This window comes from Lipophrys pholis, assembly GCF_963383615.2.
Source record: "Lipophrys pholis genome assembly, chromosome: 7".
In the NCBI taxonomy this organism is placed as follows: Eukaryota; Metazoa; Chordata; class Actinopteri; order Blenniiformes; family Blenniidae; genus Lipophrys; species Lipophrys pholis.
In genome coordinates this window covers 19,237,712-19,256,566 of record NC_137638.1, presented here as the reverse complement: position 1 = coordinate 19,256,566, position 18,855 = coordinate 19,237,712, and the positions used below count along the sequence as shown (strand labels likewise).

The 18,855-nt window shown below is 41.4% G+C and overlaps 1 protein-coding gene across 1 annotated transcript; it reads right to left on the bottom strand.

The window, feature by feature from the left end:
- Window positions 1-3,693: 3,693 nt before the first annotated feature.
- On the bottom strand, window positions 3,694-17,254 carry homer1b (homer scaffold protein 1b). The gene is made up of 8 exons (XM_080467868.1): window positions 16,955-17,254; window positions 14,385-14,516; window positions 13,419-13,511; window positions 10,151-10,299; window positions 4,965-5,121; window positions 4,609-4,719; window positions 4,431-4,511; window positions 3,694-4,339 (listed from the first exon to the last, which is right to left on the bottom strand). Exons 1-8 carry the CDS (start codon window positions 17,249-17,251, stop codon window positions 4,148-4,150), a joined length of 1,212 nt encoding a protein of 403 aa, XP_080323994.1. The 5' UTR covers window positions 17,252-17,254; the 3' UTR covers window positions 3,694-4,147.
- Window positions 17,255-18,855: the final 1,601 nt, after the last annotated feature.

The following is an 18,855-nucleotide window of genomic DNA, read 5'->3' as shown; positions in this document are numbered from 1 at the left end:
AGCACACAGTGGGAGGTCTGTTACTCACCGCGATGGAAAAAAACCCCTAAAAAATATGCTCACGCAAACTTTGTGCAGAAACATTTCAAACATCTCACGGCCATGCTTTTTCTTTCTTTTTCTAAAATGGTTTAAGCTATTTGATAAAGCATATTCTAAACAAATATTCTTAAAGAAATTCTGAATGACGTTATTTGCACAGGAACAGCTTTGGTGTTTCAACATATGTTGAAGCATATATCAGTCAGTCTAAATCACTGAACAACTTGTGGAACTGGACCTTAATGAGTGGGAAGGAAAGACGGCATGAGGCGGCCAGTGGGCCGCTGAGCAGCAGAGGAGTCGACACAAACACAGCTTGAAGGTAAAAGATGTGGACTGATAAACTGAACTCTTCAGTCAACAAGAGCCTCAGCATGCAGTCAAGCAGCTTTGATGCAAAGTTTTGTGCTTTTTGTCTTGGGCTTGTTTTGATAACCGTTTACAGATTAATGTAGAAAGAGCAGCCAGAGACGTTTATGTCACAGCTTGAAAATAGCCCAGTGCTGAAGAGGCTTTATTAGTTTCCAGGTGGATCAAACTCTCAGGCACTGGTTCATGTCTTCTGTTACTGTCAGCACAATGTTCTTCCATGGTACCTTCATCATGTAGCATGAGATCTAACCCTGACGTCTACATTCAATGTAGCACAGGCTTTAGCTTTACCTATTACTTCATGCCACTTTAACCAAACAGGACAGAGTCTCCCAGATAAAGTGGATTTTTATGTTGCTCCCTGGGAAAAAAACCCTGCACTTTTGAACCAACCCTTTTTTTTCTAGAGCGAACCTCTAATTTGATCTCTTAAAAAAACCTACCATAACTTGGTTTTCATCAAACTGTAATTTTGCACTACGTTTCATTCGCTTTGTTTGAATCCTATTTTTTTTTCAAAAGTGTTGCAGCCAAATGTGATGCATCTGCTTTTGAGTATTTCCTGCAATAGACTTTTGCCACACAGACTAACTCTCTGTCCCTTTGTCTGAGTACCATTCATTGACTTGAAAGGTGCAATATCCAAACAAAGAGTCAAGAAAAAGAATGAACTCGTCTCATAAGAGATGTGTTTTCACTGATTGCTTAACTCTATAGACTCACTCAACGTCACAGTTACTTTTACATGTTCGTGTATTGAAAACCTGTTCCAAGAATGCTTGTTTGCCTTTCAGTCCAGCCACTCTCATTCATTCAATTGGTTTTTTTTCTTCTTGGTTTTATATATATATATATATATATATATATATATATATATATATATATATATATATATATATATATATATATATATATATATTTTTTTTTTTTTTTGTTTGTTTGTTTTGTTTTTTAATTCACAACCTTGCTCTTGCATTTAAATAAAACCTTGTGAAACAAATTCTCAGATTGTCTGCTGAATTATTATGGTTGATTATTTGTTTGTGAACAAAATCAATGTGCACACTCTGAATTGTGCTGTTGCTGTATATGAATATAAAACACAGCATTGCTCAATTCTCAGAAGCTTTTTGAGGGCTGTCTTTGGATTCAACAAACCATTTAATATGATTGAAGGTGTGTGTGTGTGTATGTTTGTGTGTGTGTGTGTGTGTGTGTGTGTATGTCACCAGTCTGCAGACATCATTCAGCCTGAGGTACCTCTTTAATATCATGAGTTCAAAATTACTTTAAATAGTCAAAAATATTGCCAGTCTTTTCATACCTCTAAATACAATAATAATACCTACATTTAAATACCATAAGTTACAAAACAGGAGAATGAAAAGCTTCTTATCCACTACTGTACAAAGGCATTCATTAACAATAGCAGTAATATCAAGGTACTCCATCTCTGTCATTCGACTGTCAAAGTTAAACCAGAAAGAAAACAAAAGCTAACTTTTCCCTTTACATGGGTCTTATTCCAGTGTATTAACCTGTTCACTTCACTAAAGAACATAACCCAGTACATAATTACACTGTGCTAATATTAACTGCAAATCTGTTGACGTGTAATGTTATGACAGTGCAAACAGGGTGATCAGTTTAAATATACAATAAGATGCACCTCGGAAAGATTTTTATAGAAATCTGAAAATAAGAAAATTTAAGATGTAGTTTTGGATTTTTACCAGTATAAGATTGGCTTTATACAATGAAAAATATATATATTTTTTGGTACAGATTGGGTAACAATATGTGTTTAAGCAGAGTTTTATTATTCATCTACCTACATACTATATACTCATGGGTTAATACACAACAATAAGCCAATGCAGGGTGTTAACCATTCATTCATTTACATTGCAGTCATGAGTAAAAAGTTGTCATATACATTTCTATAATTATATCATTAGTATTATATCCTGTGTAAAAAAAAAAAAAGAAAAGAAAAAAGAACAGAAACTGAGTACAGTTCTGGATTCACCTGTGAGGAGTGAAAATCTGTGGCCAGTTTCACTGAGGGTGGAGATTTACCGACACCAAGATGACTCTCTGTAAGCCCTTCACGATGCACTACTTCGACCACATGAGGCTGCCACACAGTTTTGCGGTCACAGCAGTACACTTTCTGTTGGACGGGGATGTGGGAGGGGATCAGCTTAGTTGCACTTGTCCTATCTGCCGAAGTCCACTGAGTAAGAGTACCTGATAGAGTTAGTAGAGGTGTCATATAGATCCTGTCTGATATTGCTCAGTGTGTGTGTGTGTGTGTGTGTGTGTGTGTGTGTGTGTGTGTGTGTGTGTGTGTGTGTGTGTGTGTGTGTGTGTGTGTGTGTGTTGTTGTGTGTGTGTGTGTGTGTGTGTGTGTGTGTGTGTGTGTGTGTGTGTGTGTGTGTGTGTGTGTGTGTGTGTGTGTGTGTGTGTGTGTGTGTGTGTGTGTGTGTGTGTGTGTGTGTGTGTGTGTATAGGCCTTGTTGTCCAAACCTTTTTTCCCTTTCACAGCACAAAGCACACACGCATGCACACATCTTACATATAAACATGTGTTCACTAGTGTGCACTCTGAAGGCACACTTTACGTCGAAGGCCGGGTATCTCTCAGAAACACACACCACACTGAGTTTGGCAGGAAGACAGGTCGGTCGTCTGTGGTGATGGAAGCAGTCTGGATACAGGAATTATGTCTAATACTACGCGGGCACCTCTAAGTTTCTCTGTGTGGCATAAACTATGCCTCCGGCAGAGTCAGTAGTCATCTCCCATATAGGATTTTCAGTAGGCTGTGGATATACAGAGGTCTTGTCGCTTTTACCAATAAAGTATACCAAACTCTATTTCCCAGCAGCCATGTGTATCCAGGCTGAGGTGCATCAGTGGTGTCCAGGGCCATCCTTTAATTCTCTGCACGCAGGGACACTCCTCTGGCAGCCCGAGCTCAGACACGGGTTTCTCTGTTCGACTCTTCTCTGTAAGTCACTTTGGATCAAAGCATCTGCTAGTTAGAGGACAATATTTTCGGGGGATTTGGCAGCTTTGGCGCAGTTCTCTGAGTCTTAAGAGCAATTATTTCCACATGACTTTCAACATTCCCCTTGGGGGGGCAGTTTAGAGAGGAAGAAGAAGGGGCTGTGAGTGTGCATGAGACGTTGTGGGGCAGCAAGCTGTGCTGCAGCTCTCCCAGTCAAACAGTAGATGGCACAGAGGCACAGTTCTCAAGGTAAATTATGTGTGTATGTGTGTGTGTGTGTGTGTGTGTGTGTGTGTGTGTGTGTGTGTGTGTGTGTGTGTGTGTGTGTGTGTGTGTGTGTGTGTGTGTGTGTGTGTGTGTGTGTGTGTGTGTGTGTGTGTGTGTGTGTGTGTGTGTGTGTGAGAGAGGCAGTTGCAGCGTGCCATGGCAGACATCCCTACAACTGAGGTGACCTGTTCAACCGGGGTTACGGCTACGTCAGCCAATCAGAAGGCAAGCTGAGGTAGTCCCTGCATCGTACACTGAGTGGCAACTTCACCTCTGCAGGGTAAAACGTGAGAATCACCTGCTTCATATGAGCAAAATATGAATATAGGCAGTGCAATGAGTCAGTTTTAGTTGGGAAGGTGTGTATGTGTACCGGGGGTAGATTTGTTGGTTGGGGTGTCAGGGGGTAAATTATCATATGGCTCTGTCTGTGATGGTCAGACCCCTGCGTCTCTAGCTGGCCTCCTCTATGAGCCGAGCCAAGGTGTCTCTGAGCTCCGTCAGCTCGAAGATCTTGCCATCCAGCAGCTCCAGCAGTGTCCGCAGACTCTTCCTGAAATTCTCCTGCTCCTCCTGGTTCTCCTCCAGCCTCTGCTCGGCACCCGCAAGCTGCTCCTCCAGCACCCGGCCGCGAAGCTCGGTCTCCTGCAGACAGAGGCCAAAGATTATTGTGCATCTATGTAATATGATGGGGAAATGTGGAGATTGGGTTTGGAGGAGGGCAACGCATCTTTACCTCAAGTTTCTGGGTAAGCGTGTCTTTCTGCTCCATCAGGTCATTCATAGTTTCCAGCTCTTCTTTTAACTTTTCCATTTCCTGAAGGACGTAGAGATTAAAAGTCTGTGTGACTCAAATGCAGGCCTCTATGGGCCAATGCAATTCAAGATCACCCACTCCTGAATTTCTTACATACCTCCTCTTTATCCCTTAATGTGTTCTCTAACTCCTCAATGGTTTGGTTGAGTTCAGTCTTCTGGGATTTGATCACTGGGGCTTGGTTGCTCTGGCACTCAAGCTCTGTCACCTACAAAGACAGGATGGGCCGGACGGATTCAGATCCACAGAGAGAAAGATTGGCACGGCAGGAACTAGACTTCAACTCATTCCCCGACTTCCCTTTACACTCCCTCCTGCTCACACTCATCCCCTCAGTGTTCTCCCCTCTCATCCCGACTTCACAGCACTCGTTTCCAATGATCGCTGCCATTTGATTTAAATGATTTAATCACACATGAAAACAAACAAGCATTCCTGTGCTTCCTCCCTCACCCGCTTGTGTAGTCTCTCTGCCTCCTCCTGGTAGGCAGCCAGTTGCTGTTTCCACTGCTTAACATTGGCGGTGGACTCCAGCAGGGCTGCTGTTAGCTTGGCATTGTTCCCCTTTAGTGCCTCCAGTTCAGCCTCCCAGTGTTTTGTCATCGCTGGGCTGCAGAGCAGAAGGATAAACTTGCTGTCAGTTTTACCAGCAGAAACACAGGCTGGCCAGCAATCAGGATTTGTTACGCTATGGATGGAATATGAGCTTATTTCAATTAGATTATTTGTGGTGTACATCTGCAAGTGAGGTTATTTTCCCCAAATCCATCCATCCATCCATCCATCCATCCATCCATCCATCCATCCATCCATCCATCCATCCATACATACATACATACATACATACATACATACATACATACATACATACATACATACATACATACATACATTATCCATTTCTATCACTACATATAACACATATATATAACTACAAATAACATATAACTTTCAGAGAGTAAAGTTTATAACATTATTTTTGACAACAACAAATACCAGTGAAAACATATTGTCCTATTTACATCAGGCTTTAGCAGTAAAAGTGAACATACTGTATAATAATACAATCAGTTAAATATGTTTCGCATTTAATAGCAGTGTGGTATAGATAAATTTGAAAGCTTGTACAATGTAGAAGACAGTTGAGAAAAACACGAGGCGACCAGACGTGAGGTGAACTGTAGTGGGCATGCAGAACGAAGGCTGGCACTTGTTGGCCAGTAGCTGTGAAAGCAGCTGTCTGCCACATGAGCTGTAATCTGAGATTATGTCCTCAGACTGGCTGAAGCCTAATCTGGTCCAGCTACTCACAAGCGAGAAGAGGAGACGAGAGTGAAATGATTGAAAGTGAATGCATTTCATGATGGGGAAGACAAATGTGTTTCAGAAAAAAATGGCTCAAAAACACACAGAAGTTTTGAAAATGGTACAATTGAAATAGAATAGTTTTTTCTAACCTTTTAAAAGCACATGTATGTATGTATGTATGTATGTATGTATGTATGTATGTATGTATGTATGTATGTATGTATGTATGTATGTATGTATGTATGTATGTATGTATGTATGTATGTATGTATGCATATGAAAATATAAATAAACATCACATTTTGGAGGTAATGTCGAGTACCTCTACTGTTGATGTAAGCAGTACATGCAGTCATTTCAGGTTTACATAATGCCCTCTGCCTGTCTCTCACATAATATCAGAGTTTGGCGGGAGAACGTATGGGACCTAAACTTTGTTGAGTAGCAGTATCGGGTCAAGTATCGTTGTAAAAGAGCTCCTGTTCCCACGCACTTCACAGATATTCCTCAAACATTCAAACACAAAGGGAAGCTTAGCTCACTGAAGAGGTGGTGAGGGTTTCTATGACTTTATGTTTTCCATTTTGTTCCACCCCCTCGCTGACAAACACACACACATATAGCCCACTGTATGTCCTCACATGCTGCTGCAGTACTCCACACTAGGCCATAACACCCACACTGAGGAGCGTAAAAAAAGAGAGAAAGCCCAGATACAATTCACTCTGGACTCCCACAGCGCCTTCAGTTCTTACACAACAGCCACCCCCTCTGTGAGTGCAAGTGCATGTGTGACGCACAGGAGGGAGACGACACTTCATCCTACACACACACACACACACACACACACACACACACACACACACACACACACACACACACACACACACACACACACACACACACACACACACACACACACACACACACACACACACACACACACACACAGATGGAGCAGTGCTGTCACCAAGGCACACCGCCCTGCCAATGTATAAACCCCACACACCAGCCTGCAGAGCCAGAGTGCAGACGAGACGTCAAGATGCGAAGATGGAGACAGACGGAGAAATCAAGGGAAAGCAGGAAAGCAACGGAGGGACGCTCGGAGGAGAGAAAAGGGTGCAAAGATGCTTCGACACCAGCATTCATCTTCATTAAACCATCGTGACCACAAGGTTTCAGAGGGGTGGGGGGGCAGCTGAGCACAATCCTGGCAGAGGACAGCAGAGCAGAGATGAAGGTGTGTGCAACTCAAGATGGTAAGTTGGCTGGCTCTGTTTCACTGAAGTATTAAAGATAATGTGATTTTTTGAGACTTCAATGGATAATTAATTTTTTTTGCCGATGACTCTTCCATAATCTTTTGTGTTACTTCAATTTTGTAGTGTTTAACTATTTCATGATTGTATTAGCTTGAAATGATCAGGACATCTTTCATTCCACTGTTTTTAAATAAAACACAAAGATGGACATAATCATAATGTAACTGGTGATCAAGTTATTATTATGATTGTTATTGCATATTTAGATCTTTTTTGTAATAAACAACAATATTTTGTTTAAATTGAGCTGTAATTTACCTACTTTTGAGGACTTTTTTTTACAGAATTCTGAACAATGTTGCACTTTTGATCATATCTGTACACAATGCTAATACACCATGAACCTTGAAATAAAACCTCAAAATTCTGAGTTTGTTTTTATAATCCACAATGTCGAGTATAATTGTCTGCTCAATAAAGCCAAGAAACACAACATGCAAACTTGGACAACACTCAGGGTTTTCCTACCGCCCTCCTTTGTGTCCTGACCGCGGCTGGTTGTCAGGTAGGTTCATCCTCCTCACACAGCCACTCAAGAAGCAGGGAGGCAGAGCGGTTGCCATGGCAGCAGCGGAGGAACGGAGACACTGGCACAGTCTCCCCACCACAAACCCACCGACAGACTCCTACACCGTCCAACACCAGGAGACCATTCACATACAACCCAGGCAGTCCCAACTAAAGGTCTTACAATAATCAGCTAGCCATTCAAAACCAGTCCGGTGCAGATCTGCCAAACACGCCTACACCCTGACATTAAAAAAAAAAAAAAAAAAAAACCTCTCACATCCATGCGTACAGCAGTCTCTTATCATCCTCTCTATTCCTCTGCCCGCTGCGCCCACACATTCTTGCCTACACAGCCCCACTAAGCAGCAGCATGGTGCAGTGGAGAAAAGCCATCTATTTCACAACAAAATGCGGAGAAACATACTGAAACCGCCACCGAGGTCTGAGAAGATGTCGCCAACGTGCTCACACAGGTGTTTTGCTCACTTCTTTCCACAAGTGGGCATGGTCCCTCATCAAACAGCAAATCAACACACATTTCATTCGTTTGGTTTTTGCATTATCAAGCAAACTGTCAGAGAATACATTTGAACCACAAACACGTGATTTTCAAGAAAGACGTGAGAGACGCGAGATGATGCACACACTTGGCATTTAACTGAAGAAGTATGAATCATAAGGCGAAAGTCAGCAAAGGAGTGGGCTACGTGGTAAATGGCTGGATACTCTTTACATCTGCGCGAGCTGCATATGCCTCTGAGAAAATGTGAGACTGAGGTTTGCTTGTTACGTCCGCACTTGCCATCGTGAATGCCGAGAGTCGACCCGGTCTCCCACGCATGCAGCATTAATAGACACATCAGCAGCAAGGCTGCAGCAGGCAGTGGGTGTCCTCTCTACAGCCCGCTCCCTCTGTACAGATCTGTGTAGCCTAACAGAGCTCATCATGTAATGGTAGGCATCTCTAAGCAGATACTTTCCCTCATTAAAAGCAATTCCTCTAAGTGTCTCTAAATTGATGTTAAAATATTAGAAAGAGATTAAGCTTTTCCACTCAGACACAAGCAATTAGTTAAACAAAAAAAAAAAAAGAATGATAATACATTAAGCGATTGGTAATATCTTTAATTAATGAGAATCGCAGCCAGAGAAATAATAAAAGTTACAGAGATTTTACAAATGAAGACACTTGTGAGTACACTCAACTACAAGGGACAGTGGGTAACATTTCCTCTCCTGAGATAAAACACTCTGCTTGCTTGAAAAGCTCAAACTGATTCCCCTCTGCTTGGTTCATCTACTGTTGTGAGAGTTGGAGAATGTTGAAGTATCATTGACTCATGTACAGACTTTATACAATCGCTCTCCCATTCTGTCTGTCGCTTGCAATCTTCCAGGTTTCTGACACACAGTCCATGTGTGTGTGTGTGTGTGTGTGCGTGTGTGTGTGTGTGTGTGTGTGTGTGTGTGTGTGTGTGTGTGTGTGTGTGTGTGTGTGTGTGTCTGTCTCGCTCCTTCCATGCCTCCCACTACCCACAGTGTGTTATATAAGTCTTACATAAACACTTCATCAACACCTTTTGGTGATGAACCTCACTACCACACCTTTTCAGGAAGCCATTATTCACAATATTCACATGACCTCTTTATATTACACGCCTCTCCACATAACCAGTATCAACATATACAAAAACATGAATTAACTAATTCAATATATCGTCTGCTCACAAGACACACAGAGGAATGTATAGAACAGTACTGGTACATGCATAGAGGTGACACCAACACCTACTCAGTCAAGAGATTTGAATTTGCATTTAAGAGGATATTATTGCATCGCAGTAGGAATACATAAAACTATAAATACGAGTGAGATTTCCTCACTGAGCATGCTCAGATTCAACAAAATGAATGACTTAAATTGCCCCCTCAGTTCTGAAAAACATTACGCGACATGATATCATGCCACCGGTTCAATTTGAAAAAAATTCTTGTGATTTCGTCGCAAAGATTTCATTGGATTGCTCCTCACTGGAGACACCAATAAACAGACAGTCCGTAAGGTTGGCAACCTGCAATCAGGTCTTTATAGTTCGGAAAACTTTCCGCCTGAACAATTAGTTTTATTTGTGTGGTTATGTTGCTGCAGAAGTCAGGACTTGTACTGACATCCCTATCAGAAAGAGCAGACCCGACATGTCTTAAACTGCTCCCTGGAGAGGAAAAAACACGAGAGAGCAGCAGTGAATAGAGGGAGTTCACTACCATGCTGACATGCAACGGTTAAAGGTTCACGCAGACCTAACGAAAGACAAAGATGCAGAGATGGATGTAAGGCTGTGCCTCAGACACACGACATACAAAAAAAAAAAAAAAAAAGGTCCACATATTTTCAGATCATTCATGTGATTTTGAACGTGACGGCGACTACAAAGAGCCACACTGTGAAATCTGTATTGTATTGAACATGACATTGAACACGTCGCCGAGTTGTACCTGTGTGCAAAGGCCAGAGCGTTCTGCGCTGGCTCGGAACGGCTGTCTGAGTTTGGCGTCGTGTCACAGATATCATCTGTGCCGTTGAGGGCTTCCATAGGCGGGGTCACAGGGGTCAAAGGTGACGAGAGCTCACCTCCCGGCGACTCCTGCAGCAGGAAACAAAGATAAAAACTTTAAAACTTGCACAAAATAATCACCACCAATATTATGTTGCGTTGAGCTGAAATCTCAAACATTAGACAAAATAGGCTATTTTCATAAAAACTAATAAAACGGTTACATTATTGCCATTTTCCAATATCAATGAATAAGAATTGCAATAATTGATCCTAAATTGATTTTACACTTTAATTTTTCTCCAACACTCTTTACATTATTCAAAGGAAAATTACAAATATATATATATAAAGGTGTCAAATGAATGTAACAAACAAACAAATGGACATTCATAAATATTAACTTTTTGATTCTTTTTAAAATCAGTAGAATAGAACTTTTTTTTTTTAAATAAAATTAGTTTCAAGAAGAAAACTGTCATTAAATTCTATTCTGTTATTTGTTTTCTCCTACGTTAACGATATATAACATGTAAATATATAAAGCGTAATTAACTCGTGTGACTGTGGTGATGCAAGACAACACCAAACTAACGACTAAAGAATTGTGCAAAAAAAAATGAAATGTCACAGCATATATTTCTCAGTATGTAATCTGAGACATGCTGCCTGTAACACCGAGGATGCTCTTTTTACTGTGGGGTTGAAAATCTCACAGAGCACTTCCACATTCCTGTAGGCCATTAACATATCTTAATATGGCAGTAAGAAATTACAGAATTACAGATTAAGTCTTATCTTTCTATCCCATAAAACCACAATATTGTACAATAGACACGTCATTTTTTTCCGCTGAACTGACATGAAACAAAGCTATTAAAGCTCGGGGCTCCGGCACAATACAGGAGCACAATGACACTGCCTGTGTGTCTCTAATGGACAAGGAGGAAGTGAAAGATAAGAATAAGATTACGACTGGTTTTACATTTTGTGTTCCACGTTTATTAGTATATTATGTTCGTGAAACATTTCCCCTGGGGGCTCAGCCTATTGGGAGCACTATGTAGCGTTTAACTCTGCGTTTTTTCATTTGAATTTTTACTCGGAGGAGAAAAAATAAGAAAGAAGAGGTAAGAAGAAGAGCCAGCAGGACCGTGGGTGTGGGACTGTGGGGAAACGAAGCTCCAGCAGACCACTGCAGGTTAGTACCATGAAGGCCACAGCCTGTACAGTTAGTGCACCCCCCTGGTTTCACTGCTACCGCACTGTGGTGGCCAACACACACGCAGAGGGAAGCTGTCCGCTTGGCTTCATTAAAAGAATTCCTCACATGGGAGAAACAAGGTACTGTAGCATTTGAACCAATGTGGGCTGCAGCATTAACAGTACAAGTAAAAGAGCGCAGTACAGCAGGGGGCTGCCGCCCGAGCCTTCGTAATGAACCGATGAAGACATGAAGCCTGCTAACAGCTCTTAGATTAAAGAACAGATTTCTCGTGGGATTACTCCTGAAAGGAGCTCATTTTCTCTCAGACACAGTTACACATACCCCGAAAACACGTTATTATTAGATATCCTTCACAAACAGATACGTACATGCCAGCTAATTATGTTCTCCAGTGTATGGATGCAGCCACAGCAAACCGCCTCGGTCATTTAATGCAAAGAGTTGAAACATTCCGAGGCTGCAGGCATCATACTGGTAAACTATGCAAAAATTCATTATGAACCTACTGAAGGCCTTTGGGTCATGTACAATATCTGTGTTAATACAAAAGCTTTTCTTTTACGAGTGTCTCATTTGGTGTAGTTATTTCTCGAGATATACAGCACAAGATAACCATATAAATGAAATGTTCTAAATATATTTATTTACTTACTTAGTTATAAAGTACTCGTCAAAAATTCTAAACAAAGTGTTTCACACCAAAGTCGCGATAAAACAGTGATGATGTGAAAAAGATTATCAAAAATGTATCCAAAACACTAAAAATTGTTTTTAGAAAGCTGTATCGAGTTTATTAAATGAAGGTTGTGTAGATGCTTCTAGAATAAAGAATTGTAACTATTTTCCGGAGTTTTGGGAGCTTTAGGGCAAATGTACTGCCACTGGTGGTTGATTTATTATAGATCAGAGGTGGGCAACTTTAATCATTTTTAGGGGACTAATTTACTGAATACGTTTCACTATACACTGTAATAAGAAAACTATATTTTTTTCTATTAATTTTCATCAATGAACAAACATGTATTGGGGATTTTTCACTAAAAGTATTACAACATTTACTGCAGCCGCTGCAGTTGGTCGGGGTTTACTAACAGCGCAGTTACATCTGCGCATAAAAAAAAAAATCATTTCACCAGTGCTGCTTATACATACACGTTCTTTTTTATTCGTCATGATTTATAATCCTGAAAATACAGTTGGTGGATGGTTAACATGGCCTTTCTGCTCTATCACCCGTGAAACTAGTGGATTTAAGCTTGACAAGCTTGATCTTTAGCAGGAACATATTGTAGGACTACACATTGCTTTTCACCAAACAGTCAGGGATGCTTACTAAAGTGAATCTGCAACTGATTACTTAAGCAGCCAGTACTATGCTATTATATATGGTATAAATTCCACTATGCTTCTGCAAGCTTTTTAATTCATTTATTTTTTTACATTTATTTTACAAGTGCTTCTGCATGTTGTTATGATGGAATCAATAAAGGGTGAACACGTTCATAGGTCTTAGTCATGGTCATAATCATCCTCCCTCACGTGTCTGTTTGACATGTTTGTATCTTTCCTCTCACTCTGTTGGGAGTGACTCGATGTGAAGTCAAGCTCCACTACATCCCGGTTTCACATTCATACATCAGCATTAGCAGAGGGATAATACAGTAATCATAATAAATGAGGAGCCGTTTTTCTGCAAGACTGTTTGATTCATTAAAAATGTTTTATAGCAACAAGTTGTACTGCTACACTTTGATGGAGTTCCGCATTTATTTTTTCACCACTGCCATCAACATTTAAAAATCATTTGTATCTATTTTCTCTTGTCCCAATTTTCTGAATCTACGTCTCTGACCTGTTCGCCAGCTGTTCACAGCCTGCACGCCTGTGGCAAGAGGTCATGACAAAGACCCACAAAGAGGTTATGAAAAGGTGGGAGCAGCGATGGCCGCGATGTGGTCAGGAGAGCGCGAAGTCAACATACCTGAGAAGGAGATGTGGCCATGTCAGACTTTTCTTGACTCTTCTCCTTCGCGAGCCGCGCCGCCTCTTTATACTCGGCAAACTTCTCTGCAAACTGGATGCAGAGGACAACCGTCAGTGTGGAATATAATTCCTGCATTAGTGCAGTTTAATCTGTTCAGTAGAGCCATATGTGCAGGGATGCAGTGACAGGGAGGGAGATCAGTACAGGACAGGTCAACTAATAACCCACAGATAAGAAGAATTACCCAGAATTCCTCACCAGAACATGACCTAACTCAGTTCTTGTGACAACCTTTCAATTATCAACATTCACATATGCACACTGAGCAAACAAAACTGTGCCATTGTGCTTCCCCTCGTACAGGTTTTCTATAATCAGAAGTTGTCACAGGTTCAACTTGATCTCTGAGGTTATTTTAGACGAGAGCTGAGACACGTCCAGCGAAGTGGTAAGGTGAGCTTTGCCGAGGGGCTTCAAGCAAATATAAACACTCTGGCACATCTCTTAGGTTTCTGTAGGGTGTGGTTGATCACTGACAGTCCTCTCACAGCTTTTACAGGGTAATTTACTGTATATACAGTACTGCAGAGGGCTGAGAGGTGAGGAAATCAAATTGACAGCTCTGCTGGAGCCGGTCTGGTGTCCGCCATTAAGTTCAGTTACAATAAGTAACTCAATATTGCTTTACTTCAGTGGATCATAATCATTGTGTAACTGTGATCTCAATGCTGTGCATCCTGGTGGAAGTGCTTCAGGAGATGGGCAAGAAGTAAATCTAATTATTTCAACTTTAAACCAAAAACTCCTCAGACATGCCAGTAATTACTGTAACTATATGATTTCTTCAATAAATCAGTAAAGGTGCAGAAGCTCCACATTTGCCACTGAGGGGTAAATATAGGTTGTTTCTGTGTGTGTGTGTGTGTGTGTGTGTGTGTGTGTGTGTGTGTGTGTGTGTGTTACCTTGGACAGATGATGCTCGGTGGAGAAGCCCAGCCCGTAGACCGTGTTCGCTCGACTGTCCGCCCACTGGCCAAACTTCTGTGAGGTCTTTGTGAATGTCATGTTGGGACTGATGGTGCTGTTGATTATTGCCTGTGAAACAGAGCCAAACCACTTAATATGAATTAAATTAACTTTATTGCTGCAGTGTGTGTAATATCTGCACGAGTGTGTGTACAGAAGAGAGAGTGCGAGACAGAGCGACCCAAGTGTTTGCTTTTTCAACCCTGGAGAGTATTCACTCCACAAATCAGACTACAAATGAAGAAATCAATAAAATATGACACGTGATGCACTGGCCTGCAGAGTGTGTGAAGTGGTCAGCAATCCCAGCAAGATTTACATTTACTTCTGGCGTTGGCTACCTGTGTGTAGTTTGCATGTTCTCCTGGTGCCTGTTTGGGTTTTGGTGACTGGTTTAATCATGAAATCAGTCGGTCTCTCAGTGTTAACAATGTGAACTTTTGATGGGTGTACTCTGGCTCTGCAACCATAATTTGGATATTAGTATAGAAGATCCATTGTTCTGTCTTTTATATCACTTTAGACTATTCAGGGTGCTGAAGCCTATCCCAACTGGCAACACTTTTAAAAGGTCTCCAATCCATCACAGGGCAAACAGATAACCACACAGATGTGAACAAGCACATGCCTACATGAAACTTACAATCAGCAATTAAACTCCATCGTGAGTTATTTTAAATTTGGGAAATAAAATCCATAAAATAACAGGAATGAACAAGAGTAAATAAGCGAAGGAAAGAAGATTGAATCAAACTGAATGAAATAAAATGCGATTAAATAAAATACCAATACCATCACCAGAATGCAAATCAATAAAAATGCATCTTGAGAAGTAAGAAGACAAGTCATAGCATCGAGCTATGAAAGCATGTAGGTTTGGTCACCTTCAGTTCTGATAAAAGTGGCACACAAACTTCTTTACATGAGGAAACTGTTGCTATTCTAGACTATAAATGTGTATCCCAGTGTATCAGCAGCAGCTTGTCATCAAGTTTTAATCATCATCTTACTATGTCAGATATTATTGCGATCTACTTCTCAAATGTCTAGTTTTCCCTTGTATTTCCCTTTTGTAAAGTTTACTGTTTTGAGTCTATAGAATTATGTGTCACTTTTGGGAAGCCATGATTGTTTTGAATCTAAAGATTATCAGCACATGATCAATTTGGTGATAAAATAATAGTTGTGGGAAAAAAAACCATTGCTTACATATGTGACTGAATCATACAGACCCACTGTTGTGCAAACTCATGACCATGAACACAGGTAATGTATTTTTTGTAAAGTCCAGACAGGCTGTAGTGTAAATACATATCAGGGCTCTAACTCTTCCCAGACTAGATTCAACAAAACACTACATGCACATGTATGAAACAATGCATGATTCTACATGGTCAGAAAAAGATTTGAACCTTTTAGAAAAATTCTAGTTGACAGTTTATTCATGTTTTGTTTCTAAGATGTATCATCAGTAGAAACAAAACAGTTCAGCTAAAACCACAAGAGGTGCTCTGGGAAATGTGCTAAGAGGGTTAAATTAAATATCTGGATGTGAACTATTAAAAAAATACTAAAAAGGGTATAATACTACATAACATCTTCTGTCTTTTTTCTTTGGTGTAAATGACCCAGAATATGAATCTACTTTAAAATCTTATATAAGTGAGCTGCCATTGTTAAATAACACTAATGGCGTACAAATTAATGGCTGATCAATTAGCACCGTTATGTAAAGCTTGGCTCTCCGTGGGCATCGATACTTAATGATGAGTTCGAGAGGTGTAGCAGTCAGTCAGCGTGTTACACAACACTTAAATTTTGCGATTGGCTATTTATTGTGAGCTGTGTGATATAAGATGGTTTCTAAATTGATCATCAGAAATTGTCAAATAATTCAAATAATTTAGTACACTTGCTTTTGTGCAATATTCCTGGTCTTCTTGTTCGTGTGACGTCACTGTTCTTGTTTCTTCAGCAGCTCATTTTCCCTCTTGCTCATCTGTTTTTCTAGTTCAGCCTCACCTATAACCTATAACCGGCCCACAGCACGTGTGGCCCGTGGGTACCTATAAAGAACTCATGCCGTGCGGCCACAAACACACCATGCCCACCAGAAACGCCCTCCCTCTGTGTCGCTAACAAGAATATCTGAAGATATAAATGTTGACTGTGACGTGCAGACAGACACACAAATAAAGCAGTTGCATGCGGATCCACTGTGAAACCTGAGATGTCAGCCATGAGACATCCAGCAACTCTGAGCTGTTTTAAGATGTGTTTGCACATTAGTTTCGAGTGTCCACATTAATAACGCCATTAACGCTCAGGGATGAAGTGCCACTAAAATCTCCTGGATGGACGTGAGACATGTGACAAAATCGTGACACTGGAACATCTGGAACATGTTAATGAATAAAAGTCAGTTTGCAGGAATTAAAAACAACTCGTGTTTGGTGTGCAACAAACAGTGTGAGGTGTTTGGTGACAATTTTGGATTAATCGCCCACCTTGGTGCCGTCCAGGCTGATGATGCGGTACACGTTGCGCGTACTGTCATAGAAGTAGGAGACTGTGACGGCATGCTTGCTGGTGGGCAGCCAGTTCTTCTTGGTGTTGGGGTCAATCTGGAAGACGTGAGCCCGGGTGCTGTAGATGGGCTGCTCCCTGAAGGGGACAAAGAAGAAGTGGTGAACCTCTTTGTGCCGCAACACCAGCGTCTCCCCAAACCCAGCGCCGGAGCTCCTGTTGCCCACGGGGGAGTCAGATCTCCCAGGCAACCGGATTACCAAGTCGCCATCCTCCATAGTTACACCACAGAAATAGAGTCTGTCAAAGAGCTCCAAAATTGACTCATTGTTTTGTCTAAATAGGTAAGAATCTTAAATCCAGCAGTTTCTTCAAACACCTTAGTCCTATACTCCCTGCCTATGTTGTTCCTGCAGGGTAAACCAACATGTCCATGCAGCTCTCGAGCAGAAACCTTCCTTGTCTGTCTGTCTGTGGCTGAAACGTCTCTCTCTCTCTCTCTGTCTCTCTGTCTCTCTCTCTCTCTCTCTCTCTCTCTCTCTCTCTCTCTCTCTCTCTCTCTCTGCTCTGATATGGGAATGCCTGCAGCACCAAGTGAGGGTCACACAGGGGAACACAGGGGGAAAGGAGAGAGTTTCAGCCTAAATATAGACAGTGGGCCACGGTTAACTACCACAGACACACCCCACAGTGCTGCAGTTTCCACGTACACACAAATAAAGTGCACAAACATACAACACATAGGAATTATAAATCTACACGTGCATGTATGATTCCGTTACTGTCCATATATTGTTGTGTGTGTGTGTGTGTGTGTGCATGCATGCGTGTGTGTGTGTGTGTGTGTGTGTGTGTGTGTGTGTGTGTGTGTGTGTGTGTGTGTGTGTGTGTGTGTGTGTGTGTGTGTGTGTGTTGCTTGGCGCCGCAATAGCATAATTCCTAATTGCCCTCTGCATGACGCTCAAACTAGAATCCCCCCATTAGTGTTGGGGGATTATAAAAGCATTGTTTTGGGGGGTTTTCAATCAACAATTTTTCAACTACCTTCACCCTTCATCCATTTATCTGCCACTCCTCAGTTTTCTCACAGTGCCCTCATATATTGCAGCATTGTTGGGGCTTCTTGGGTAATATCTACAGTCAGTACACACACACACTCAAAGCACGGGGAGCTGAGGGAGATATTCTGGGCTGGCAGTGCTGGCAGAGCACAAGATAGAGAAGTGCTTACACTGCACTGTGGGGGTGATGGGGGACATCAAAGGCTTGCTGTATAAATGAATATTAAAATTCAACAGCAGCACCCCTCCTGTGTGTGATTAGCCAAGACTGGGAAAGAAAGAAAAACATGAAGACAGGGAATGAGAGAGAGATGTTGGACGGAAAGAGAAAGAGAGTGATGGGGAATGTGGAGTATAGGAAGTCAGGGAGTGAATCTGGCATGATTAATGCTGCTCCACAAAGCTGCTTGTGGAGTACTGTGAGAGAATTATCATAATCATCGACAGCAGTGTAAGTGGCGGTACTGTGAGTCATTTCGACTCACTCCCAGCACACATCACACAACCATGGCCTGTCCGTATGATCTGTGCAATAGCCGCTTGGCAACTGGCATCGTTTGTCATTGCATAATTCAATAGAGCTGTGGCAAATTATGCTCTTCTTGGTGCTTGATTGTGTGTGTACCAAACACAGTAATGTTCTTGCTTTCGTTTTTACATGAATGCCTGAGCCAAATGGTTTTGTTCCAAAACGACACCCACCAGTTGTCAAAAAAAAAGCAGTACTTACTCCTACAACCAAACTTTTAAAAGACAAGAAAATACATGATGGAATCTGACTTAAGTATGAATGCTGCTCTTTTACAAACCACTGTGAAGAC